Source organism: Anser anser (genome assembly GCF_964211835.1).
Source record: "Anser anser genome assembly, chromosome: 14".
Taxonomy (NCBI): Eukaryota; Metazoa; Chordata; class Aves; order Anseriformes; family Anatidae; genus Anser; species Anser anser.
The window spans coordinates 11,653,858-11,681,083 of NC_139735.1; the positions used below are offsets into that span (position 1 = coordinate 11,653,858).

Below are 27,226 nucleotides of genomic sequence, written 5' to 3' on the forward strand. Positions count from 1 at the left end.
GAGGTGAATGCCATAGCATGCAGGTAAGGTCTTCCACGGTAACTTTGCCTCCCATGGGAACCTGGGATTTATACTCATGTTGACTCAAAGGTGGCTATGGAACTGGAGAAAGCTATGGAACGGAGATGAAGAGAGGCAGAAAGTGTCTCTTGGCAGCCCACGGAAGGACCCAAATCGGCAAGGTTGAAAGGAGACAAAAAACTTTAAGCATGGGGAATTCCATACCAGCCTCACATCAGGTACTCGTGCTCAGGTCCATGCCAACTAATAAAACAATAGCCAGGACAAGACTGGTCTGATTGCCTGCCCCTTCCGCTTCCTAAGGCATGTCTCACCAACATCCTAATTCACCTACTCCGTATCTGTTCAGTCATGCTCCCCACTATCCCTTATTTGTTTATACTTCTTGCTTACACTTCTGCAGAAGTCTTGCCTCTATATTTCCTCTTTCATATTTCTTCCTGTATGACCCTCTTTTGAGGCTGTGCCCTTAGCATGAACACCACCATCAAAGATGATGGCATTCTCCAGCTCTGTATACTGGTCTCTGGAGGAGTTCTGTATACGTCCACACATGCATTAGGACATTGATTCACCTCTACATGCATGTATGGGTCTCCTACTTAGGACAGCAGGGCTGCTTTGGACACAGCATGAAACAGCAAATGGGACAGTCCACCACAGTTACCTTTTGTAAATAAAGGATGGTCCCTTTAAGCACAGCATAAAATTTCTTCCAACCTCTTCTTCCTCTGGGAGCTAAAAAAGGAAGAACAACTAATTATACACACCTGCTTCTGCCATTACTGCTTGACCTTCACATTTCTGGCAAAACCAACCCTTTCCTGACCCACCATAGGCATGTACTGATGCCCAAACCTCATACACCTCCAAGCTACTGATTATGAGTGGCTTGTCATCAGGGACATGTCAGTTGACAGAAATGGGCTGGGAGATGCAGCCTCCCCATGAGAACACAAACAGGTCAAAACCAGAGATGAGCAGGTACAGGTCTACCAGTGGACACATACAGGAAGTCTCTCTGTTCCTCCAGACAGGTTTGTATTCTGCGAACTAAATGCTTGAGGAACAGAGACATTCCCTGAGCTCCTCTGGTTTGGATGAATTAGGCAGACATACCCTGGCTATGGAAGCTTCTGTTCCACTGAGTGGGGAGCATTACCACCCACCATCTTGATGGACCTGGGGAAAGAGAGCTTGCTGGAAGCTGGAGAGGGGTGGGAGGTGAGGGGAGCCTGTCTACACCACCACAAGAGAGCTGGTCCTCCAAGACATGGGCTATTAAGAAAGTGCTGGAAGCAAGAGGCCTTGGTGGTAATCTTCTCTACTCAAGACTTTTAATTGGCTGCACTGACTGGGCCATCCATATTAATTAGCAAAAGAGGTCATCCAAGGTTTCATTAAGCACTGCTCATTAATAGTTCCCAAATATATCTCCATTTAACTTTTGTGTAATACCATATACTGACAGCAGAGCTATGAGACAACCTGTTCACCAGCACCCTGCACATGGCAGAATATAGACAGGGCCAAAGCTTTGAAGACCAGACTGTCCTCAAGGTCAGTGTTCAGGTGGACAACTCCTGTGCAACTAGCCTTGACCTACTGCTCATAACGTAGGAGTCAGGGTTATGCCCATGAACAGAATGGAAGACCAGGTCTATCTGTGTGGGACAGGCACTGTTAGGTTCTTTGCCAGTGATAACGGAAGACTGAGGCCTCCTGAAACCATCCATATCTGCAAATGCCTCAAAAAACCCTCCTTTCCCTGTGTGCTGGTGCTCATGGATCTGGGGGGGCTCTCTTTTGTGTTTCCTGGGATACAGTGAGGAAATGACACTCCAGCGGGAGACCCAGGGAGAAGGCTTGGGCAGGGCTTGTTACTGCCTGGGGCACATCTTCTGTCCCATTAACACGTACTTCTCTTCCCATCCATGTCTGCATGGGTTTTGCGCGTGAGGACACCGTGCTTGTAGGTGACTGCATTCAGCGCTTGGGGGATGTCCAGGAAGGGGTTGCTGCTGTCAACAATCCTTGTCACTTTCTTTGCACTGGCTCCAAATTTGTCGTCTACCAGCTCCGAGAGTGATTTCCTCAACTCGTCCTCATCACTTGGAAACAAATTCAAAGAAGAGATTGAGTGGAGGACATGTGGGTGGGGTCACAGCGTGCCCTATTTGTTTTGGTTTAAAAAGGAGTTATTTATTACTAGTCGAGAAAGAAAAGGAAAGAGACCCAGAGACTGTAACACACCAAGTGTGCCAATGGTGGTGATCTACATACAGCAGAAAGGAGCATGGGTGGCAGGTTAACTGTCCCAGTGGCCTCACTGTGAGGTTACTGAAAGCAAGAAAGGATTAGGTGCTTGTCTGAACACCAAGGATCTTCAGACACAGCACTGCTGAGGACTACATTCATTCCACAGGGAAAGTCCCCAGCTCTATGCATCACATTCAGAAATTTAAGGTGGTCTTTGGCTGAGAGCCAGGTATCCCAGGGGATTCTCAACCTTTCCTGAGGCAGCAACCGGGGCCTCCTAGATACTGAAGAAGCTTTATGAATGTCCTCAGTATCTCTGAGGCACCAAAGCTCTGAAGACATTAGGGAGATGGGCCACTTTGATCAAACAACAAACTCTGGAATAGGTTATGCATCTCTCCCCATTTGTGTCCTGAGGGAGGGCCAGGAGAGAGCAAGAAATGCTTGTGATTTCCATAAAAACTTCTCCTCACAGATCTCCTGGTTGTGGACTCTGGACAGCAAGGGCTGAGCAACTCCAGAAAATGTCCAATGATTCCTCCAAGCCTACCTCTTCCTGTGTGAAGTGAAATCTAATTTGGCACATAGAAACTAGAACCTACATGGGAAGTGGTATTTTCCCAGTGTTTCTGGGCATTAAGGAGGACAGCAAACATGGAATTTCTGCCTGTCATGATACATGTTTGCGTCTAAATGACATGGTCATGCCAGATTAGATCAGATTAGATTAGATTGGGAGCAAACCTCAGATGAGGAGTGAACCAGAGTTTAAACCATTAGATGGGATATAAGCAGGAAAATACCACACTTCCCCACCTACAGCTAATACACGGCGAAAGCATCAGACAGCTCTTGCAAGAGAAGGATGATTTCTCAGCTCTTGACACCCACAGGAGTCCTGGGGCTTAGGCAGAGCCCAGACACCACAACTTGGCTGGGGAGTTAGTGGGGACCAGTTCTCAGAACTGCACCAGGCAGAACCCCCTGAACTCCTGCCTGCTGCTGGGGTGTTGGCCATGTGTCTGCCCATCTGGCTGGGCTTCATGGGCAAGTGCATTTGACTCGCTGGATGGCCGCTGGGAGAAGGCAGAGGCGAGCAGGCAGAATAGGGTCTGGTACCCTGTGTCAGGGAGCATCTATTTCACATCAGGGGAGCTGAGGAGGGGCCTCATGTTACAGCCTGCAATAACTATGCAGGACACCCTGCAGCAAGCAAGGCAGGTCCCAGGCCAGAGTGTGGCAAGCAAGGGGGTGCAGGAAATCAAACGGGCAGGGTGGCAGGGGCAGGAAAAGGGCCGGATGCTGCCGGCTGATGCTACCTGCACCCTGAGGGTGGCTATCCCTCTGACGTGCCCAAGCAGGGCAGCGTGAGCTCGCAGTTGTGTAAACGGTGCCCGCAGCCACCCAGCAGATGCACTCCTGCTGAACTCCTTACATAAAGCACCCCGCGGGCACCCGCTGTGGAACCAGAGAGCTCCCTCTGGTGACCACGTCCGCCCACCGACCAGCCCTCCAGGGCTACATCTCCACTGCAGAGCTCGCACTGGTGCACAGATTCGACATAAAATTGTTTTTGAAACCAATCAGGAGACTTCTTGTGTCTGCAAGCTCAGCCCAGGTAGCTGGGGATGGAGGTAGGAGCAAGCCGTCTCCAGACACTTTTCTGGCCAGGATAGGATAAGGTGAACATCAGATGATGGAGCTAATGGCCCAGAAGGTCCTGCTCGGTCTCACAATTCTCTGGAGACAAAACAGGTCTGAGGCTAAGTGGGAGAAGAGAAGAGGTGTCCACTGTGTTACCTTAAGGCCTTGGGTCTGTCATGGGCTTTCCTAAGGCAGAGGTAAGAGTGGGGTTGTAATGGGGCTAGGGAGCAAACATCTCCCGTCTCCTCGCTGAGGGTCCTGGCCTGTGCTGTAGGCAGACAGTGGTCAGCAGAGAAGGGGAAGAAGGGCTGAGGAAGGTGCTCTGTGAAAACATCGTGGAGGCCACCACGCTAGCTGTTCCCAGACTTGTCACCTTGTTGTTTCAGGGTAACAGTAGGTGAGTCAGGTGTCTGTGTAAAGCTGAAGGGGAACAGATTTAATTTCATTTATTAGTGATCTGCAGGAAGAGACAGACTGCATTGGAGTTTGTAGATTTTGTAAAACTGGATTGTGCAGCTGATATTTGTAAGGGCAGGGCCACTGTTCAGAAGACCAGGAACCTCACTAAATGCAGAATGGACAAATGCAAAGTATTCTACTGGTGTGGTGTGGTCCTGCAGAAGGATAGGCTGGGACTGACTGGCTGGGGAGCAGCTCTGCCGAAAAGGCCCTTAGGTTCCTGGCAAACAGCAGGATGAACAAGAGCCAGCAGCGTGTCCTGACAGAAAGAAAGGCCAAGAGCATTCTGGGCTGTATAAACAGCAGCACACTGAAGAGGCTAAGAGAACTGATCATTCTCCTCTACTCTTCACATCATATCCACATATGGCAATTTTGTTGAGCCTCAAATACAGGGAAAACATCAACAGGCTGGAGAGATTTCAGCAGAGGCCATCAAGATGCCCAGAAGCTGAAGCACTTGCCCTATGAGAGGTGACTAAGAACTGGACTTGTTCAACCTAGAAAAAATATGTCTTTGGGGGATCTCATAGCAGCTTTCCAATATCTATGAGGAGGTTACCCAGTAGACAGAGACAAGCTCTTCACTGGAGGACAAGAGACAGTGGGTGTGAATTGAATCAGAGGTTTCAACTGGGTGAGAAAAAATGCCACTATCAGGATAATTAAACACTGGTGCATAGACCCAGAGGGGCCTTGGAAAGGCCAGAAAACCCTTGGAGGTTTTCAAGATGCAGCTGAACATAGCCCTGAGCATCTGTTCTGAATTCAACATTTGACAACACTTTGAGAGGAAGCTGGACTTGAGACCTCCTGAGGTCCCTTCCAGCCTTAACAATTCTCCCATAGTGATTCCAAAAGGAACTGTGTGGAAGAGAAGGGAGGTCTTGGTGACCAAAGTAACCCCAGATCTTGAGTTTCTCGAGCAAAGACCATGCTCTGAAGCACCTGAAGAGGGACTAGCACTTTCTGGGTATAACAGAAAATAAAGGGGACTTTCCCTCCATTTAGATTGTACCATTTAGATTGTGCCAACCTGAATGATTCTATGATTCTATTTTATGATTCTATGGAACCTGCACACACAGACTGCCACCAATCTCTCTGTCTGCTTTTGTGTCTAAGCCATAAATAAACCCAGTTTGCCCACAGGAGGGATTTCAGTGCTTAAGAGCTTGGCAGGAGATGTTCTGGAAACTTCTGAAGCTAAAAGCAGGATTCAAGACTTGTCAGCTACTTCGAAAGATACTCTCTAAAATGCTTAATATATACTTACATGGCCCATTCCAGCTTCTCATTCTTGATGGAGTTATACAGTGTCTGCAACAAGAACATGGTATTAGCTGTGTCTCTAAAAGTAGACATGTCTGGCTTGTGGAGATCATTTCTCCTATACCCTGTCTGTGTTCTCAGAGAGATACCTTCACTTCTAAAATGTCCTGGAGAAGTATTCACTAGTGAACAAGACAACTGCTGTCCTCCCAAACCCTTTTTTATCTATGGTTTGGACTGAACATGTCAGCAGCATAGGTGTTTGGCAGCCAGCCTTGCTGAAGAGCCCATTCATGATATTTTTGCTTAATTCTGGGTGCTGAGCCTAGTCCTGAGTGAACTCTGGCCTACACAAATTTGCTAGAAGAGTCTAGTATATACTAAAACACCTCCTATGTCTTAACTAGGGGAAAGGGACAATGGAGGCTTGAACACTGCCCTGAGAAGCAGGAGAGGGATGAATAACTTTGGGGTTCAGCTTTTCCAGTTTATCCTGGGAAAACTTCCAATGACTCCTCTGAGGCAGGAGGGAAGGAATGGTCTAGAAAAGCAGAACGCATGGGTGGCCCTCACCATGCTGAGGAATGGCGTAGGGTGAGGTCTGCTGGTGGGGAAGTTTGTGTCTAAAGCTCGTCATGACACCCCTGATGTGAGGCTAGCCCTTTCAACCTCCTTCCATACAGCAAAAAACAGAGCAGGTTGATGTACCTGTGGCAGATGCAGAAAATGGTGGTGGTGCTAAATCACATGGAAGGAGAAAATATTCACTTTCTCTAACCAATCTCCCATGTTACTGAGCTAGTTATCTTGGAGTACTACCTACAATTACATGGAACTGAAGGCAAAGAAAAGTATCCGTGACAGACAGCCATATTTCTGGTACTTTTTTTCTGTACATTATCTGGTATACCACAGAACTACCATGGTGGGAAGGGACCCCTGGCATGCTCTGAGGGCAGATAAATCCCAGAATAACCTGGATTACAATTCTAATGAAATAAATGTGTGATAGAAAATACTGACTCAATGGCTCCGAGTGTCATGGTAGGACTAGGTTACACTACCATAATAATGACAGCATCTCACTGTCTATGTGTGTCACATTACCTTCAGCAAATCCTTTGCAAAGTCCTTCCCATCATTCAGCCCATCCAGGTTTGCTATGAACTGTTGACATGACATCTTTTTGCCAATATTCTGCAAGGCAAAGAAGCAGCACATTAAACTTCTGGAAAGTTTTGACTTTAATGAGACTGTTTTTTAAAGAACAATTTTATATGCAGTAGCAAGGCCTGGGTTTGCCTCAGAAACTCAAAGCTAGATGCACACCTGCCCTTATTTTCTATTGGGATCTTTGATTTATTTGCTCATGCCAGCAACAAAACACTTAAAATGACCTCTTTTAACGGTGTAGATAAAACACCTGAAAACGACCTCCAGGTCTTGCTCCAAACTTTCTCACTGATTTCACCTCTGGCCTCCAGGTTGGCCCTGGTACAAGGTCTGTGCTTTGAAACTCAAGACAAGCACTCAAACCGTCTTTAAATATTGGAACTGGGATGGTCCTCCAAGCTTACAGTGTGGGAAATTGTATGAGCATGCAGTGTCGGCATCTGAAGACAACCAGCGCTGGGCACTGATTGATGAAAACTGTTATTTTTCATTGTTGTTACAAGGAGAGATAATCCAGCTACTGCTACTGTGTGAACTAAAGTGCTGGGCTGTGTGAGGGCAGTGCGCAGACAATCTCAGTTATCACCAGTTAATGCCAAGATAAACTTGGTGCCGATACTGCCAGGTCATCTGGAATCCCTGATATTAGTCTGTGACATCTGTCTTCCCAAACCTCTTACCCCTCACCATAGCCAGGTCACTTTCTCAGCCTGCAGGGGTTGAGGGGCTGGAGGCAGATGGCCTTTTTCCTTGCCTCCCCCTGCAATGGTACCTTTCCAAAGGACTAGAACAGAGGTGTGGAGAGGGTCAGTGAGAACTGTAGGGTTCAGAAAAAGGAGTCTGATATCACAAAGGAAAGATAAGTGTCTCCGGTGTCATGCCATATCGCAGCCTCCACACCCTCAAGCAAAGTCCCCAAGAACAGATCTTGTGGTGATACCACATGGAGTGGACAATGGAGTTAGTGAGAGGAGAGCAGGAGAGATGAGGTACCACCACTGGTCCTAAGGCTGAGCAAGGACCCCACTTAGGGACTCAATGAGGAAGAAAAGGAAGGCCCTCACTGGAAGGGGATGAAGCTGCAACAGATGATGTAAGAGGTGCCCCGCACAGTAAGGTGTGTTTTCTGTGCAAGAAAATAACGTCTTGAGAGAGACTGATGCCAGAACCCCCCTACGGCTTCCTCCCCGAGGAAAGCATTGGCAAAGAGTGAGGCCCTGGGATTAACCCACAACAGACCCCCCCACCTGCCATCTATGTATGCAGACACACTTTTTGGCCATACATGGAGCTGGTGCTGCCTTTGAGCAGCTTTGAGCATTTCTGTCTGAAATTCCTGATTATGCCTCCTGTCTCCTCCATGAGAGGTCAGGGAAAAGAGATAAAAAGCACTGTTACAAATCTGCAGTGCCTAGGGACACTGCAGTTGGCACAGAATGGCACAGCATGAGGCTCAACCATCTTTGCTTTCTTAAAGGAAAGCCCCACAGCTGCTGCCCCTAACTGGACCCCATAGCTAAATGCTCCTGCCAGACAGTGCTCAGTAGCTGAACCAGGCACGGGGAACCTGCCGGGAAGCCTGCAAATGTGCTATGTTTCTTCAGCAGAGGGAGGGGAGGTTCGTGTACTGGCTGGTTGGTGAATTACAGAAACAAACAAACAAACGAACAAACCAACAAACCAGCCAGCATCACAACAGGCGTGGGGGTGGAGAAAGGAAGGAGGGTGAGAGAGCGCGTTTTAAAAAATGGGCTTTGGAAGATACTCAGCTGTAGCCTGGTATGTCTTGGCTGTTTCCAAGTCCCAGCATTAGGAGGCTGTGCAGGTATGTATGGATGAGGGAACACTGGGTGCTCAGTGGGAAAAGAAGTGCCACGTGAAAGTCCCAGGAGAAGGAGCAGGCTGCTGGTGGCCAGTGGCTATCTGGGGTGCTCTCCCCAGCCCTCCCTCTGTAAGGTGTTAAAACACTTGAGGTTCTGGGCTGGAGGCACCGGGTATCAAACATAGCTACAAAGTGGTGAGTGGAGTGCATCCACAGTGAGCTTCCCAGCATAAGCATCCTGCCCCTGGCAGACCCTGCTTTTACTCGGGCTTTCTTGACCTTTCTCAAATACTTATCTCCTGGGGAAAACAAACAAACAAACAAACAAACAACAACACAAACTACACATATGCTGCATCATGAGGTGAGGGTTGCTGGTCTGACTGGACAAAGGAATCTGGTAGTGGATTTATTCTAGGCTGCAGAATCAAAATCAACCTGCTGCAGGGAGTGATCCTGCAGACTTTGGATGACGATGACCCCTAGACCACACAAGCTACTGTGGGCAGACTGGTGTCACTCTGTAGGTGGCTCCAGAGGCTGTTTGTCAGAGCACTTCAGCTTTCTGAGTGCTACTAACACACATTGCTAATGTGACATCACAAGCTTGTCTCAAAGGACAATATCACAGTGTTTTTAAGACTAATAGTGATACATGCGGTGTTAGGAGCTGCCATGGGTCCCATTTTTATGCTTTGTCCAATGGCCATGAGAGCTGCTGGTTTGCTTTTTGAATTGAATGCTTAAGCTCATTGCATTACAGTATGAGTGTAGGAGCTGGGCTTCAGCAAAGTACTTGGTACTCCAAGGGCAAAATGTAATCATGACTGCCGGTGATGAAGAGGTGTTGATTTGTCACTGTCTTTCCATGGCACGCAGTTCTGAACAAGGAAGGAGAAAGGTGTGCATTGAAAAGGAAACATCTCAAAGCTTTGTCTCTGTCAAAGTAAAGCACAGGAGTACTTTGTCATAAGATCTCCTGGAGCTCAAACAGCACCAGCAGAGCATGGTGCAGGGCTGCAACAACCTGGTTCATATTAAAAAGCTTGCAACGTTTGCCGATAACTGTTGGCTTTTAACAGCAACTCCAGAAATCATGTGATTCTATGAAAATGAAGCACCTCATTTTAAAAATAGTATGTTTGCAGGACCATTTCAAAACAGGGTCCGAATGTACCTGCAGTAGAAAATCAACAGTACTAAAGTGTGGCCATGTGCAAATCTCATGTTTTAAAGCCAGTCTCATCACTTTTAGGCCTGAACTCAGCATATGTGATCATCAGTACTGGGATGGTGAACTAGCCCACTGTGGAGACGCTACTGTAGACAATTTGCCATTTAATGAGACACATCAACTCCCCCCTCTCCTAACCAAAGGGATTTCCCACTCTGTGGCAATGTACAGGAAAACACTGAAATACACACACAATATTAAAATAGGAAATTTAAAAAAGAAAAAAAAAAGAAGTGATATGTAATATCCCAACAGCATATTTAACAAAACAAGGAGTGAGAGATCAAGCCACACAATCCCAGGTATCCTGCAATTTCTTTGCCCAAGGAGGATTTTATGTAACTCATATCAGTTGCTAATGGGTTACCAAGTAGTGAAGAACACTCACTGCACAACAACTTAGGAATCTGGACAAACAAAATCTCTCTCTCTCCCTCTCTCTCTTTTTTTTTTTTAACACAGAAAAAAAAAAAAGACCCAAAACAAACAAACAAAAAAACCCAAGTCAAATGCTAGTGCTTTAAAGTAAAACACTAGAATGACTGCACTTACCACCTGGTAAAGGATTAAAGAGCAGAAAGAGAGGTTCCAGAAGCAGAAGGAGGAATAAAAAAAGGAGGAGAAGGAGAAGAAGAAATTAATGTTACACGTGGAAAAATAAAGAAAAGATTTTTCAAAGAAAAGTTCAGGCATTTCTACACCTGGTCAAAAGAAAGATGCATTTTTCCTTGCCTAGATAGCATGAGATAATTTCTTCTCACCAGGCTTATTAGCCAGCTTGTCAATGAAAAATTGAAATGAAAAGGTTTTGGAGGCTTGTGTTTTTGGTGTGTGTTTTTTTTTTCTTTTCCCTTTTCAATAATTTCCACCTTCCCAGACACTTTTTATTTTTTTTTTTAATTAAAAAAATCAGACATAATTAGTTTCTTTTTGAGTGGAGGTGCATTTTGTCTTCTACCACTGTCTGCTTTTATTGTTGCAGTAAATACCTTGATAAAAATATTTCCTTGGCTCCAACCTTTTCTGTTTAAGGATGAATGTTATGTGAGACCCTCCTGGAAGCTGGCCCACTGCTGTCCCACCACATGCAAAGACACTTTGCTAGATATGTTACTGGCAGCCACGTGGGAGTGAGACAGTGTAATACCGGTCACAGGCTGCCTGTTCCCAAGAGGATGAAGCTGTGGCAGCTGTAGCCAGCTTGCTGCAGGCCGCAGTGCATATCTGGAAAGGATGCTCTTGCTGAGACCAGTAATTCCCTCCATCGACTGCTGCGTTCAAACTTTGCCACTGTGTGTAATGACGGGGAGGGTCTCCCAGCTGGACTGTCAGGATGGCACCGGTGAAGCTGGTGGCCTTTGCATCTTTGCCATCATAGGTGAAGAGCACTCATGCAGTGTCATCTTCTCACCCTTACAGAAACAGGCTCCTCTCGAAGGTGATTATAAACCAGTATACAAAAAGTGAGGTTATGGCCTACGGCCATCTCATTAAAAGGCTCATAAAGATAAATCAGGGCAAGTCTCTGCAGATGCACAACAACTTGTTACCATCTGGAGGCAGAAGAGGACTCTGATAATACAGCTTGGAAATCATGGGACTGTGGGGCAGAAAAAGGGACTAAAACTAGTGTAGGTTTCATATGTGCAGGTTGCTATAACAAGCCTTACACACATCCACGCACCCACACCCACACCCACACCCACACCCTCCCACCTCCCAGCTTCACGGAAGCCCAGGGGAGTCTGTGGCTCCAGGTCTAAGATCTCAGAGGGGTTACAAAAGAAGATGCTTCAGTGACCTGAGGCTCGAGGAGTTCCTCTAGCCCTGTGCACAGTCCTCTGAGGCTCACAGCCATGCTCTGTGCCTGCACCACAAGGCTGGAGAGCAGGAAGGAGGTCTGTATGAACAGCGCCTACATCTTCCCACAGCAGTGAGCAGGGCACAGCCTGTGCATACTCCCAGCTGTACATTATGGCAGGGCTCTCCAAGGGAACACAGTGTCCCAGTGTGTCCCTTATGCCCAGTCCCATCTCTGTGCAGCGACTCTTCCTCCTACTCTGCTCTCCTCTCTATAGACTGGGAACAATCTAGTTGACGTTTTAGGAATAAATCCAACCTATGCATAGCCTCTGCTGTTTTCCATCCAGCCACAACTTTGGGCAGTGAGCTCTGCTCACCCAGCTCTTTATCCAGAGGCCTCTCTGATGTGATGCTCTCCAGTGGTTTTCTGTAATGTCCTGGGGAAAAGGAACAGCTGGGATTTGCTTCATGTTCTGGGAATGAACGATCAGATCTGGTCCCGTAAGAAACTAATGACTCAGTTGCAGCAGTTTTGCAGATGAGGTGAGTGTCATGTGTCTGAACCACCAGAAAAAGCAGCACAATTGGAGCTGCTGTTTGCCACTCCACAGAGACTGGTAGTGAGGACTTCTCCATGAGAGCTTCTGGGGCAGGGCTGATGTATGCAGTAGGTCCTGGGAAGAAAGCTGCATTGCCTGTGCCTATATGGGATAACTGACATCAGATGTGACTTTGGCTTGAGTGTGCAGTGACAGTAAGAGAAGGTCTGTCCCCAGGACTGGTCCTGGCACCCACAATTTCCCCTGGACCTGTCAGAGTACCCTCTGCCACCCTATCTTGATTTTCCAGACATGCATACTGCATAAGAGGAAAGACCTCTACACTAGATGGGAAAGAAGGAAGGACACATCTCCAAGTACTACTTACATGGCCATGAAGATCTGTGTTTAGCAGCATCAGGGCACAGGTGAGTGTATGAATCCCATCTGAAACACAACAGTCAGACAGCTGTTATTATTCTCCTTTCCACAGAGGTTCAGTGTTTGCCCTGTTTTGGCAGCCCACCCATTGCAAAAGCAAGGTTAGTTGCTGTGCCTTTGGACCTTAAAGAATGCTTGTTTCTTTCAACTGTGCATGGTAGTTTAAAAAAAAAAAAAAGAAATAATTTTTCCCCTCAAACTTTACCTTTTCCTGAAATGATCACCAGGGGATTGGCTTGAAAGCAATTTTGTCAACGGCTTTATAAAGATCAGACTTTTTGCTGACCCCATCTCTATTTCCCCCACGTCCATTCTGTGCCATCACCAGTGCAGAATGTAGTAGAGACTCTGGGAAACGGAGTACTTTAAGCTAGTTTCCCCCAGCTGATCACAGTCACCACACAGGTTTGTCCTGAGGTTTTTAGCCATTGTTCCTGTGCGGTCTGCAAGCTCTTCAGTCCTCCAACAAAATTATTACTACAAAAGAGTGCAGAATTTTTGGCTCTCTGACAATAAACACATACAGTTTTTCCTTCCATTTGAGATAGCACAGCACCCTGTTCTGTACCAGCTAGGGTGGTGGCTTTAGTTATTTCAAAACCATGCTGAGTCCTTAAGATGTTAAGGTCAAGAGACTTGTCTGTCTCCATGCACCACCTCACAGCAGTGAGATGCCTCGTACTCCAGCACTTGAGCTGGTTCACACAAGGACCACACAACGTGGTTAGAGAGCACCAGGGAGCGGCAGAGTGCCAAAATACTATGGCCTTGGCCTCTGAACCTGCTCTTTGCATGACTTGGTGTGCTGCTTCATGGACAGGGCCCTGAGCGCCTCATGCCCACGGCCAAGCTCTAAACACTGACAACTAAAGGCAACCAAAGACACACAAGCCCAGGATGAAGGTAACTGAGCACATTAGCTTCTCTCTAGTAATAACCACGGTCTCTGAGGAAGGAAGGGTTTCTTGTGGGCACATCACATATTTCTGTTTGAGAACTGACAAATGCAGGGAATTGCTGTCACTGACATTCAAGAGAGAATCACCTCTTAAGAAAGATGCTTCCTCACTTCCACAAGAAGCAGCTTTGGGCTTGGAACAAAATGCCTTCCTAGTGTGTATTTTGGATTCTCTATGGGAGGTTTGGGGCTGACATTTTCACTTTGCTTTACTGCATTGCTGTGGTCAGGTAGACCATGCCCTCCATGGCCTCCAGGTGGAGCTGATGTCCCAAAACCTGCTATTCACTTGCTGTTGCTTAGCTCAGTCACATTCACATTTTCTCTCTGCTAAAACAGTGCCATAGCACATACATATAACTCTTCGACATCAGGCCCTTTTCAGTAAAGGAGAGCACCCACAGTCTGTCCAAGTCACAGCTCTCTGGAAGAAAGGCCTACCACCCCACTCAGAGGTCAGCAAGTCAGAGCTTCTGCCACCCTTGTTTGCAGCATCCTGTCATGCGGGCTGAAGCAACCCTTGGTGTTGCAACAGTTGTGGCTCCATCAGTGGAAGAGTAATTGAATCAGCACATAGAAATGCCCTGAAAGGGGAGGGCTGTAAGATCTTCACAGCCACCAGACCATCTCCAGACCAAATTGCTTTGGCTTTATCATGTTTCTATGTTGACAGACTACCACAGACACAGGTGTTTCTTTAGACATCTCAGTAACATGTAGTGGCTCAAATTTCTTTTTGGTGGAAGACCCTGTGCCAGTTTAGTCTAGACACAACTAGAAGGAACTACATGCTGAAGGAATAGCATCAGCTTGCAATAGTTTCCTCAAATCACTGCACATCCATTGTCTGCAAAAGGTGTGAACTGCAGGAGCTACTTTGCTTCCCTCCAGGCCTTGCACATATTTATTGATTGGATTACAATTGTATTTTTAAGCCCCTTTCACTTTCAGCACTAAGCACAGATCTGTCTTGCTTGGGACTCATTCAGTTTGCATTTGGTCTGCAGAGTGGTCCTTCCCAGACTTGTGAAATGTGCTGCCACCATCACAGGTAATGCTGTGGCACTAAGTGTTAATGAATGGGTCATGACAGTAGCATCAGTGATGTGCTTCAGTTTCACTGTTCATTAGCCTTAAGAGTTTTGTACTGTTCAGGACTGTAATATTTTCAAAACAGGTCCTGCCAGCAGCAGTGACATCTCCACTGATTGCCATGCCATTGTTGAAGAGTCTAACTTTCTGGGTTCATCCTTTTTTTGTATTAGCAGATACTTCCTCATGCAGCATTGACAACTGGTATCTAATTTTTCTTCTTGAACACTTGTCATATCGTAGCTCCACTGGCACCTATGTAAACCCATGTTGCCATGGCAAAGCTTGTGTATTGTTTGACTATTTGCTGCCCTCTGAACAGACTCGTGCTGAAGGGTGTGTATGGGGTCAGAGATCTGACTGCCTCGTGCTCCAGCTCAGCCTCTGCTCAAGCTGGTGTGTGCATGCATCTGTCCACACAGTGGGTGTGACAGATACCTGAGGACCAGAAGGGGAGAAAGGATCCCAAGGCCCTTGTCTATAGGGGTAGGAGGTGGATGCCATAGAATTGGGGATCACTTCTGGGGGAAGGTGGTGAAGAGAAGTCAGGATTGGCCATTTGGGATATTTCAGCTAGGGATGACCGCTGAAATCACTTCTGGGAAAAGAGCCATGAAAGCTTAACCTGCAGCTTAATGTCTAGAGGTTGAGGACCCTTCCCAGAGGAAGGTCCTTTTTGGATCAGTGGGAGAGAACATCACAGAAATGTGTGTAAAGCAAACATAGGAAAATGAAATGCAAGCCTATACTTTATTCAGATACCACAAAGAAAAGTGAAGAGGTCATTCTGTTTTGAGAATAGCTTGTGTTCAGTTAGCCTGGCAGAAGAACTGGAGAGTTTGTGTGACCCAAGGCACTGCTGCTCCTTGGGGAGCCTGCAAGGCAGAGACAAGCAGGATCTCTCATGTCCAACTGCTATATTCCATGCTGGAGAGGGTGAAGTAGGAGCAACCAGCACTTCTGTGAGGTTGGCTGAGATCTGCTCAGCAGCCTGATTTTCACCCATGGGGGTATTTTGAGATGCATGTAAGCAGATGTGCAAAGATATTCATGTAAACGTGAACTGGAGTGTGCTCAGGTCTGGATGCGTGCACATGTACATGTGTACTCCAAATGACCTTTTCCATTAAAACAAACAAACAATCAAGAAGAAAAAAAAAGAAAGAAAAAAAAAACAGAAGAAAGTATCTCTATTAAAAAAAATGGAGAAGGACTGTGAAAGTGACTAACAAAATACACAATTCCAGTGGGCCCAGGATTTTATCCAGCTCTGCTTTCCCCTGCTGCACACAGTAGAGAGCAAAGAATGTAACCCCAGTGCATAGCAAGCCAATAGTCTTTCTCAATCTGTATGGAAATGTCTTCTATTCAGCTGTACCTCTTTCAATGGACGAGAATTTGGGCTGAGCCAATACCACTCTGCAAGCCACGGTTGCAGTAACTCACTACCCCTGAGGACCACTCCCTCCCTCCCCTGGTGCTGGGCAAAGCACAGCCACTAAGCCAGGTCACAGCTGAGGAGCTTACCTTCATCACAGCTCACCTGCACTTGCGTGTGCCTGTTACTGGGAGCCCACACTCAGACCATCATACCCTGAGGGGACACACAGGACTCTCCCGAGGAGGTCTGTACAGTGCCTGGTGTCCCCAGACCCTCCCAGGGCAGGGCTGGTCAGCAGGGCAGCACCCCAGAGGAAGAATAAGCTGCGGCCTGGTCTGGCCAGTGGTTGCTACTCAAGATGTGGATGGTTCACTTTATGTGCAGGCTCTGTGACACAGGTGCACTGTGAGCGTGCAGCAGTGCCACAGCAGAGCTTGGGAAGGGAAGTGGTACCTTCAGAAGTGCTCTCCTCTGGGTTGCACTGGCAGTATCGCCGGGAGAAGTGAATCAGCACCCGCTCCCGCTCCTGAGTCTCTCCCATCAGTGGGAATGCTTTCAAGAACGTCCTGCAAAGAGAAAATGATACTTAAAGATGTCATGGATCAATCTGCTGGGAAGCACCCACACTAAGGAGAGAGGTGGAAAGGGGATCCTCAGAGCGGCTAGGAAAGCCTTTGTCCTCCCCCCAGCCTGTGCACCCCTGGGCCCCAGCAGGTGCAGTGCAAAGGGTTTCTATGGAGCCAGCTCTGACCTGTGCAGGGAAACATGCTGTCAGCTGAGATCTGACCCACCTCTGGCTCAATGGCAACAGGATGGGTTGTCCATTCCAATGGGCAGAAGTTGATCCCACTTGCTCTGAGTTTGTACAGAACAGGATTCCTGGGAAAGCTGCTCTCCACCATGGGGAAGCAGGTTATGGGCCCTCCTGTTAAATACCACTTTTGGTGGCAGTATTTTGTGCCAAACATGACACCAAAGTAAAAATTAAATGACAACCTAGAGCTCCCCCCAGTCCCTGCTCCTGTTGCACAGACAGCCTCTGTGGAGTTGGGAAGCCCAGAGGAGAAACCCACCACAGTACTCTGCTCTGGCCAGCCCGGACGCGGGAGTGCCAAGAGACCAGCTCACCTGAGTGCTTTGTCAAGGGTCAGGCCAGTGAAGTCAAAGAAGCTGAGATACTCCTCTGCTACCAACTTGCTAAATTCGTTACTGTAATTAAAGAGGGAGTAGTCAGCCCTTTCATCAGGGAAGAAGACACTGTCTACAAGAGAACAGCAGATTGCTGCCTCCTGGCCAGCCCAAACTCCCAGTATGACACTGCAGACATGATCCCAGACCCAGGAGGACTTTCTCCCAGACTGAAAGGCTACTGGAAGACCTCCAAAGGGCCCTGAAATGCCCACAGTCTAGCACTGCAGCTGCCAGCCTTAGAAACCTGAGAATGAGGGGTACATGCCCTCGGTGCACCCCTCTGCCATGCTGCTGGCCAGGCAGAGCTTCCTCCACCCAAACCAGCCAGGGACACACAGCCTGGGGAGGAGGCCATAAGGATGCCTAGTGCCTTCTCTCTTACCTCGTCCTCTCCCATTGCTGGATGTGTCCCCTAATCCTACTGCAATATTCCTGCTCTCCACCCCACATTGGCTCCCATCTCACTCTCACCACAGCACCTCGCTTTCCATCTTTTTGCAATCCCACCCTCAGACACACTAGCTCACATGTCAGATGGATGCTCCTGGGGTACTGGAGCAGCCAAGGTGCAGGAGATCTCAGTGGAGATCCTGGCCCCACTAGCCCTTAAGTGCTTCTCCAGGGGTGAAGGAGGATACTTGGAGATTTTGAAGGATGCTTGGAAACTTCTTGCTTTTAAAGCCAGAATGGGTGATATTAAGTTCTTCTATCTGCACAACTCAGGTGGCAGAATTGCAAGGATGATTAATGAATGCTGGCACAAAATGGTAGATGGTCTCAATTCAGTGGGATTGGTCGATGTTGGCGGATGACACCAAGCTGTGTGGTGAGGTTGACACACTGGAGGGAAGGGATGCCATCCAGAGGGACCTTGGACAGGCTTGAGAGGTGGGCCTGTGCAAACCTCATGGAGTTCAACAAGACCAGGTGCAAGGTCCTGCACCTGGGCTGGGGCAATCCCAAGCATAAATACAGGCTGGGCAGAGAATGGATCGAGAGCAGCCCTGAGGAGAAGGACCTGGGAGTATTGGTTGACAAGAAGCTCGACAAGAGCCGGCAGTGTGGGCTTGCAGCCCACAAAGCCAACTGTACCTTGGGCTGCATCAAAAGTGTGGAGAGCAGGGCAAGGGAGGTGATTCTCGCTCTCTGCTCTGCTCTCACGGGATCCCACCTGCAGTACTACATTCAGCTCTGGGTCCCCCAGCACAAGAAAGACATGGATGTATCAGAATGGGTCTACAGAAGGGCCACAAAGATGATCAAGGGGCTGGAGCACCTCTCCTACGAAGACAGGCTGAAGGAGTTGGGGTTGTTCAGCCTGGAGAAGAGAAGGGTCTTGGGAGACCTTATTGCGACCTTCCATTACCTACAGGAAAGACGAGGAGGGATTCTTTGTCAGGGAGTGTACAAGAATTAATAGTTTTAAACTAAAAAAAGGGTATACATAGATTAGATATGAAGAAGAAACTCTTTACTCAGAGGGTGATGAGGCACTGGAACAGGCTGCCCAGAGAAGCTGTGGATGCCCCATCCCTGGAAGTGTTCAAGGCCAGGCTGGACAGGGCTTTGAGCAACCTAACCTAGTGGATGGTGTCCCTGACCATAGCAAAGAGTTTGGAACTAGATGATCTCTAAGGTCCCTTCCAACCCAAACCATTCTATGATTCTATGATTCTATGATCACCCTTGCCAATATGTAATTCATTTTCCTTCTCCCCACAAAATGAAAATCATATTGCTTGCTAAGTGTTGCACATCCAGTTTCACTCCGAGACATGTTACAGGCAGAACTCACTGCTCTCGTTGCTTTTCCAGCAGTATTGTTTTATCTTCCACAGTGAGGTTGATGCTGTAAAGTGTCTGGGGTGGATGCTGTTTGGAATCAGACAGAGAGGTGTGTCAGCTCCAAGGGAGAGGTCCAGGCTGAGTTTTGAGAGGCAGGATGTAAGTATCAGTGCTGAAGTGTGTGCAGGCCACCATTTCATTGTTGTCTGAAGCCACAGGGCCTCATGATCATAAAACAATCTTACCATTTGGGGTTGCTATCTCTGAGAAAGAACACGGCCTCATGGCCTCATAGACAGCCCAGGTAAGTCTGTCTGAAGCAGTACTGCAATAATCAGTGTGTGGATTCTTGCCAGCTTCCTGTGGAAACTTCTCCTCTTATCCTGGAACTTCGTAACAGGGTGATTTGAGAAGCCAAAAATGACCACATGCTTGTGAAAGGAGATGTCACAACATCTTCACTTGTGCCAAAGAACCAACAGAGCCAAGCAAGCCCCAGGCCTCCTCTGGGATCCTCTCAGCTCTAAGCCTGCAGAAGGCCTCATACATTGGCTGTGTCAGTGCTGGGAAATAGCCAGTGCTCTCCCTTCCACAGGTCAGGTCCCACCTCACAAGTATGATCCTACAGTCTCATGGAAGAAAAGCTCTGATTCCTTCTGCCTGGACACCCTTTGCCAGATCTTCTGGGAATCTGCTTGGGCACTCTGGGCACTGTGCATACAGCAAAGACTGTCACACACTGCTGCACTGGAGCAATCAACGGGAGAACAAGGCAATCTCCCACTTAACCTCAAGCTGAGCATGAAGGACCAATGCTCTATAAAATCAAAAGACAGCAGCACATCTACAGCCCTGCACAAATCTTGGGTGGACTGAATTGCTCTTGAGGTGTCTCCAAGGCCTACTCTGGGAGCTACACCCTAATGTGCATTCCTAACTAGATCTGTAGTCAGGCAGGATGAAGGTGGGTGGGAGCTCCCTTTCACCTCACTCTCCCACCAGGGCAGACCAGGAGGGCAGGCAGGCTCACTGCCTATCCTTCAGTTCACCGGGTCTTGCTGATGGCCAGGACTCACGACCCTCACGACCCAGAAAGCCTGGCAAACAGTGATCTATGACAGCTTCTGTAGTGCCAGCAGCTCCCCAGCCCATCACACCTTTCCATGTGCCTCACCTGGTCCCTCTCCTTTGAGAAGCTCCAGGCAGAGACTGCTGACTCTGCCAAGGAAACCAGATGGTGTTGCAGGGCACCTGAAGGCAGCCAGCCCCTAGGAAGCAATAAACTCCTCTGTCTAGCCAGGGGCGCCCCTCTTCCCCGAGCTCCAGACCAAGTCAATGTGCCCTAGGCATGCCTGTGACACAGAGCTCTAATACTGGCCATGGCAAGCCCATGGCCTCCTCTAAGGTGGGCTTAGAAGCCTGCTCCAGTTTCTTTGTTCAATAATTTGTCTTCCCTCTCTCTGTGCTGTCCCAGCTTCTCCCATGGGAATGGGTGACACTTCCACCAGTGCTACTCAGATATGTCAGAGACATCACTGCAAGAACAGCAATGGGTTTTCCATTGAAACAAGTCTATCATCCTGTGGTTGGTGACTGCACTGTGCATACACCTTCTACAGACCACTCATCTTAGAACCCTGTCTGATGCTTCCTCCCTCTCCCTGGTTTGGGAAGGTCCAGGCACCAGGAGTGATTACTGACCTGTCTGGGTCACAAGCCACCTCCAGGGTGACACAGGAGTCCTGGCCTTTTCTCCCAGTTTCATTCCTGCATGGCTGCACATGGGTGCATCATGTGCTGTTTTACTGCACTGAATCACACTGTCCTACCAGAGCTACACCTCTGTTTTCCAAGATTCTTATTGTGCCACAGCCACCTGGATCAAAAAAAAAAAAAAAAAAGAGTTTCCATAAAAAGCTTGGTTCAGTAAAATTCACCTAATCTCCACAGGAGAGAAGCAGGCTGTATGGCCAGGCTGTGCTGCTGATGGGACTCTGACAGAGCCCTGGTTCTTCATGTGCTGCAATGCTGCAACTCTGCATGCTGCTGCCTGCTCCTTTGCTGCCTGCATGGGTTTGCGAGCACAGCAGTCTGTTCGGAAACCTTGCATGTAAGTGCTTGGTGCTGCCATCTTTGTGGTCTGGCACCTGAAACACGTCAACCTCTGTCCAGCAAGAGATATGTGTCTGGGGGTAGTAATAGAGCTGAGATGATGACACAGACAAATCCAGCAACAAGGATCTTCCATGTAGAACTCAGCTGCTGAAATGCATGCTCTTGACAAAGATAATTTCTAGATTTAGAGTTAACATCGCATAATCCTGTCAGCTGGGAAGACGCTATTTGGAGATACCCAACCTCTATTTCCTTGTTCATCAAGCCTTGTCTACTTGCTTGACAATGATGAATTTTTTTTTTTGGGGGGGGGGTTGCTTTTGAGAAAATTGCCAATACTCACAAAGAAAAAAAAGGGGCGAGGGTCAAGAGGAGCTGAAAAGCCTAAAAATGAAATTTTTACTTTTCAAACAACCCTCCCAACCATCACTTAAATGTACCCTGTTCCCACAAATGTAGGTTGGTCCTACTTTGTCTTAAGTGAGCAAGACTAGCTTAAAATATACCTATTCCCATCCTTCTTCCTTTCCTACTCCACAAAGCCACCTGCTTGGTCCAAAAGCCTGCAGATCTATCCAGGTTTTGTGCTAGGAAATGATCCAGGTGTCAAAAACTCAGCTGATCAAAACACAAGTTGTTTCCTTTTAAAGGCTGTGTCAAGTCCCAGATGTGGATCACCAAACAGCTTCCCAAGGTGAGGATGACGGGTAGAAGGAGGACTGCAGAAATAAGCAAAGAGGCACACTCAGATGCACCCCAGAGAATCATTGTTTGAAACTGCCCCACTCAGACAGCTGGTGTGGCAGATTTGCAAGAAAGACAGATGCTAGGCCTAAGGCGGCGGAAACCCGATATGTACCTGCTATAAGAACCAAAGAGGCAAATGAGAATGCTGTCAGGTGATATAAAAAGTTTCCCTAGGAGATCACTCATGGGCTCCCTCCTTCCCAGGACCAAGCTGAGCTATAGACCATTCTCAGTATTGGAAGCTTGGGTATTTGCAGAGGGACAGTTGTGTCCTGCTGATCTAGACAGCAGGCCATTTCAACAACGTACAAAAAACCAGCAACACGTTATATTTTATCCAGGAGAAATATTCTGGGGATTGGTGTCCTCATACCCACTGGCATCCTAAAGTCATATGTTACTGTTTTGTTTGTTACTATTGCCCTGTCTTTTAGAAACCACTGTAACTCTCCGGCATACGAATAAACACTTCTATTTCCCTTTTGCCTTCCCCATGCCAATCTACCAGCTGAAGGGCCTGGATCTCTGTTGTGCAACTGTCTCTCCATCAAACCCTTGTGGGTTCACACTGTCTACACAGACTGGGTCAGGAGGCACTGCAGCAAGATTTTGGGGTGCAGACATGAAAACCCTGGGGAATGGCAGGGCAAAGATGTTACAGGGCATTTGCCTTGTCCCACTGAGACAGACTCTCATTGCCACCACACTCCCAGGAGCTCCAGTTAAACACAGGAAGGTCAAGATCCAAAACTCTTCAGCCTGGGGATTGCTTTAGGTGTCCTGCTGGGCCTCTTCCAAATGCAGGAAACTCTTTGTTCTGGCAGGCAGCAACTGCAGCTTGTGGCAATTAATGCCCAATACATGCAAACAACTTGTAGGAATCAAATTGCAAGGGCATTGGTCTTGGACCAGTTTCAACTGGGAAGATCTCAAGTGGCCCTGACATGAACCAGCAAGGCCTCGTAACAGTAGGCTTGTCCCTTTCTGTGTTTGTCCTGTTCACCATGCTCCCATGGACCCTCCCCACCACAGCTGTGTTTCTGACAGCCCGATTCAGTGCTGCCATCTCTGTCAACTGCTTGGCCAGGCTGGCTGCACTCCAAAGCCCCACTTACTTCTTCCCAAGCTGGCGTGCCACATCACAGCGCTTGAACCCTTCGAGGTTGTAGAGGCGCTTGGCCAGCCTCTTTGCAGCCTCACTGTCTGCCCTGCAGCCATTTGCCAAGGTGTCTGTGCTTCCCTGGTCAAGCTGCTCCGTGCTGCCCATGTCGGAGTCAGAGTCTGACAGGGCATCTTTCAAGCTGGCATCGCTACACAGAAACAAGAAACAAGATTCAAGGAGCAGCAACGCAATTTGATGAAACCCGTGGAAAATAACACATTTTGATTTCTTCTTGTCCCAAACAAAAAGCATGAAAACACATTTGTGAACAGGACATTGGACAAAACCTCTTTCATTTCAGGTCAAAAGAAATGCATTTTGATGCATTCAAAATAGTACAGATTCATTTCAAACTTTTAGGAAAGAGATGAAAGAGAAACTGACTCCTCACTAAGAAATGATGTCACATCCATTCAAAACAAGGAGACCCAACACCGTTTTAAAGTTCCTCTCTTGCCACTGATATAGAAAGTTGTCCTGAATGGATACAGAGACTGACAGAAGTGTAGATCCATCTGGTTGATGTCTAAGGGATACCAAGCTTTTTTATAGCTGTTGACATTCAGGAGACTTAAGGAACAGATGATATGCTTTTAGGGTTAGATTATTTGCTGAGGATATGGGTTTATTATTTGCTGGCTCAGAGGGTGACATCTCCACTGATCTCCTCACTGTCTGCAGAAGAGCTCTTGGGGAAGCCTCTACAGGGTCACCTAAGTGAAACCTTGAGCACATTTGGGAGTATATCTGACTAACTCTTACCTGCCACGAGCTTTTGCAGATTTCAGTGGTCTGCCTAGAACAGCTCCGGCTTTGCCTGCCTTAAGAGCAGATGGGATTTTTGAGCAGCCAGATGAAAGTTTGTCCTGTGGGTGTTTGGCCTCTCCACCATGACAGCACATGTGAGGAGGCACAAGGGAAAAAAAAAAAAAAAAAAAAGCATCGCCACCTCTATTACATTCTCTGAGGCTTGCTCCTGGGCTGGGACCCTGTAAGACAAGGACAATTCCCTTTGCCCAAGGAATTCAAGGCCTGCCTTACCTGATGGAGTTAATGATCTTGGTTGCTTCTTCCTCTGAACTTTCCACATGGAACCCATTTGGGATATTCTTCAAAGACAAACGGCTCAGCACATTCTCTGACCTGCTGCTAGTAATCGAGTGTCTGAGAGGGCTCCCAAAATCCCCCTCCACTGGCTTTACTGCTGCCTGCTCTTGTTTATCAGCAGCCATGTGGTGAAGGGCTTCTCTCTGCTGGGCCACCAGTTTCTGTTCCAAGAGCTCTGGGCTTTCCTTGACTCGTTGCTGGATCAATGGTGTGAGTGGGGCCTCAAAACTGACGCAGCTGTCTGTCTCGTCTGTGAGAGAGAGGACATCCAGAGAGTCCAAGCTGCTGTAGTATGTGCCCTTCATTAGGTCAGACTCAACAATCTTCTCAAAGGTTGAGCTGAATCCATCCCTGATGTCTTTGAATTGAAAATGTTCCTTGTCGTCCTCACTACAGCTCAGCTTGGCATTTCCAGCAGCAAACCTGTACCAAAAGGAAAGATGTAGAAAATACTGTCAAAGTAATTGCTTGAACTGTTCAACTTGGAGCTAGGGGGCAGGAGAAGAGGCAAAAATAGATTCTGTGATTATAGGCCCTTAGGAGCTTTCTGTGGTATAACCTGCTGTGTTCCCAGTTTTATTACAAGTTTCCAGAGCTGAGGAAGGTAGAGCTTTACAATGAGCAATCCCAGGGACCCGGGCAATCATGGTCAAGCCCCAGTAAAAAGCCAGATCTCTGAACTGGTTACAGTGGTGCCTGACACCTGTGACTGGACCAACTGCCAGAATGGATTTAATCTCTAGGTTCTCTTTCCCTTCAAGTGCTCTGATTCTGGCAACCTCAAAACCTTGAAAGTCCTTAAAAATTGAGATCAAGTCATATAACTGGATGTTGGCAGCAAATGTTGGCAGCTTGCTCCCTTTATAGCAGAGGAAAAACAGAAGCTTTTAGAGTGCCTTGAGCCTTTTTTCTCAGGCAACGCAGCCCAGAAGTGCAGGGCACACTAGAAATACTATTTTTTCTCCACCGAGAAGGATGTACAAGGGGACGCGTACACACCCAAACAGGGGAGTCTCCATGCTGCTTTACAGATAGACTGTGGACAGACTGCTGGATGGAAAAAGTACTTCCCTCAGCAGCTCTGTGGAGGAAGGCTGGAGAAGCTGCTGTGGACTATCAGGCCTTGATTCATGACTCCAGGAGAGAACCTGCGCAAGGCATTACTGTTTGCTGAAGGACTGCCCTGTGCTGCCTGTGTGTAGGCACATCTCTCCATGCTCACTGATGCACCTATGTTCAGGAAAGCCAAGAAGCTCAGGTTCCTTTGAAGTAAGTGGATACTCCTTCCTGTCTTCCCTTCTCTGTGATTCTGGATGCCAGGTCAGCTGCGTGGTGAGCTGTGGCAGGAACAGGCAGTGCTGGCACACCAGGGTGGCACACCAGGGAGCAGGGCAGGCCCACCTGAAGGGCAGCACAAGGAGGGAGACAACAATGCACGGCCTGCACTCCATGCGTGAGGCCTGACAGGCTTTGACAAACAAGTTCTCGCACCCTCTGAAAAGTCATTTCTGGTGTCTGAGCTCTTAGAGCTGCTGTTCACAAACCTAACTCTATGACTGTATGGCCTAAAATCTTACATGAATATGTACAGCCAAATAATCTCTTGATTCCAGGAGCTCAGGGCTTTAAGAAAACTGTCACCCAGATCACCAGAGCTGGCCACACAGCAAACCAGACATAAGCAGAAATGACACAGACAGCATCAGCTCCTCAGACTACTGCAGCCTGGGGTCTCCTCATCCTCAGAACTGCTTGTCTTTACAAATCCATTCATCCCTGAAGGCTGAACTGAAAAGCCTGGACATGATTTTGTGTACAGAACAGGTCTCCACCCTCCACAAAGCAGGAGGAACTTTAGAAACTCTATACCCCTGTAACAAGAAGGATTTTACAGGCTTAATTGCAGCCAGTGGTGGGAATTACAGACCTATCTTGGCAGCCTGACCCATTGCCCAACTTCTTGGAACTACTCCCTTTTATTTTCCAGCCCAAACTCCTATAGGAGGCAACGAAGTCAGAAGACCTGTGTCCCTACAAATGCCCCAGCGAAGTCTCCTGTGTGGGACGAAGGGTAGAGACCAGGGCAGGTGCCATGGCAGAGGATGGGTCAGTGAATGCTGACGAGCCTGCCAGCACCAACGGACACAAGTCCCGCACACCACATCTCTCCCTGAGTGGTCCCAGAAAAGACCCTCCCCAAGGGAAGACAGGCTTCCAACAGCTTAGACCAGCCTAGGAGCAGTGCCTGCATTTAATTCAACAAAGCTGGGCTAGGGTGGGAGACAAGGTACGACCTCACTTGTATGAATGAACCTCCCACAGGGAACTGTTGTGTATTACACAGCGGGGAAGGCAATTGCTTTACTTAAGTAAGGAGCCATATATTTATTTGTATTGTAATCACAAGCTTCTGTCTATTGAAGTAACATTGTACCTAATTGCCTGTGCTGCTTTTCCCAGTCATCTCTGAAATGGTGTTTTATTGCTTATGGCAAGGCATGCAGAGCAATGCATTTGGTTATTATTGCAACTGAACCTTACTGGATTTTTATGCACTGAGTTGTTTACATTTCAATTCTCACTGGTTAATTAGTTGTAATAAAGTAGAACCTAGTTTGCTGTGTTGGTGGAGTAGGGAGGCCAATCAGAGGACATGATGGCAATTAGGACTTTCTTGCCTGTGCGCTGCAGGCCTTCTGCAAAGTTCTTCTGAAACTTTGTTTAATGAAATTTGAAATGCTTGTTGGCTGTATATTGACATGTGAGGAAAAGTCTGGGCAAAGGCAGCAGTCACAAACCTGCAGGTACTAAGCACATCTTACAAGCCAAATGTGGGGATTCCTATATTTATCAGTTTGACTTTTTGCATGATTTTACAGGGCTGAAATCAGAGAACATCAACCACCAGTGAAGCTCTCAGTTTGACTGCAGAGCTGCAAATTCCCTGAGATCAGCAGTGCCCTGAGATCAGCCCCATGTTGGGGGCTCCTGGGAAGGTGATAGAAAATGGGACTTCGACAA

General features: G+C 47.7%; 1 protein-coding gene across 8 annotated transcripts in view; it reads right to left on the minus strand.

Annotated features, from left to right (window-relative positions):
* The window catches only part of PSD2 (pleckstrin and Sec7 domain containing 2), an 89,165-nt gene that overhangs the window by 15,838 nt on the left and 46,101 nt on the right, over positions 1 to 27,226 (minus strand). For 4 of the 8 annotated variants that reach the window (XM_083799298.1, XM_083799300.1, XM_083799304.1 and 1 more), the window contains 9 exons: positions 24,140 to 24,628; positions 23,052 to 23,246; positions 17,227 to 17,307; positions 16,552 to 16,664; positions 12,615 to 12,673; positions 6,763 to 6,852; positions 5,660 to 5,703; positions 1,942 to 2,132; positions 689 to 759 (listed from right to left, as the gene is read on the minus strand). In XM_083799298.1, coding sequence (XP_083655424.1) covers positions 689 to 759; positions 1,942 to 2,132; positions 5,660 to 5,703; positions 6,763 to 6,852; positions 12,615 to 12,673; positions 16,552 to 16,664; positions 17,227 to 17,307; positions 23,052 to 23,246; positions 24,140 to 24,628 — 1,333 coding nt within the window. Of the gene's footprint in view, positions 1 to 688; positions 760 to 1,941; positions 2,133 to 5,659; positions 5,704 to 6,762; positions 6,854 to 12,612; positions 12,674 to 16,551; positions 16,665 to 17,226; positions 17,308 to 23,051; positions 23,247 to 24,139; positions 24,629 to 27,226 lie in introns of all 8 variants that reach the window. The other 4 variants (XM_083799303.1, XM_083799305.1, XM_083799302.1 and 1 more) reach the window with 3 other exon arrangements.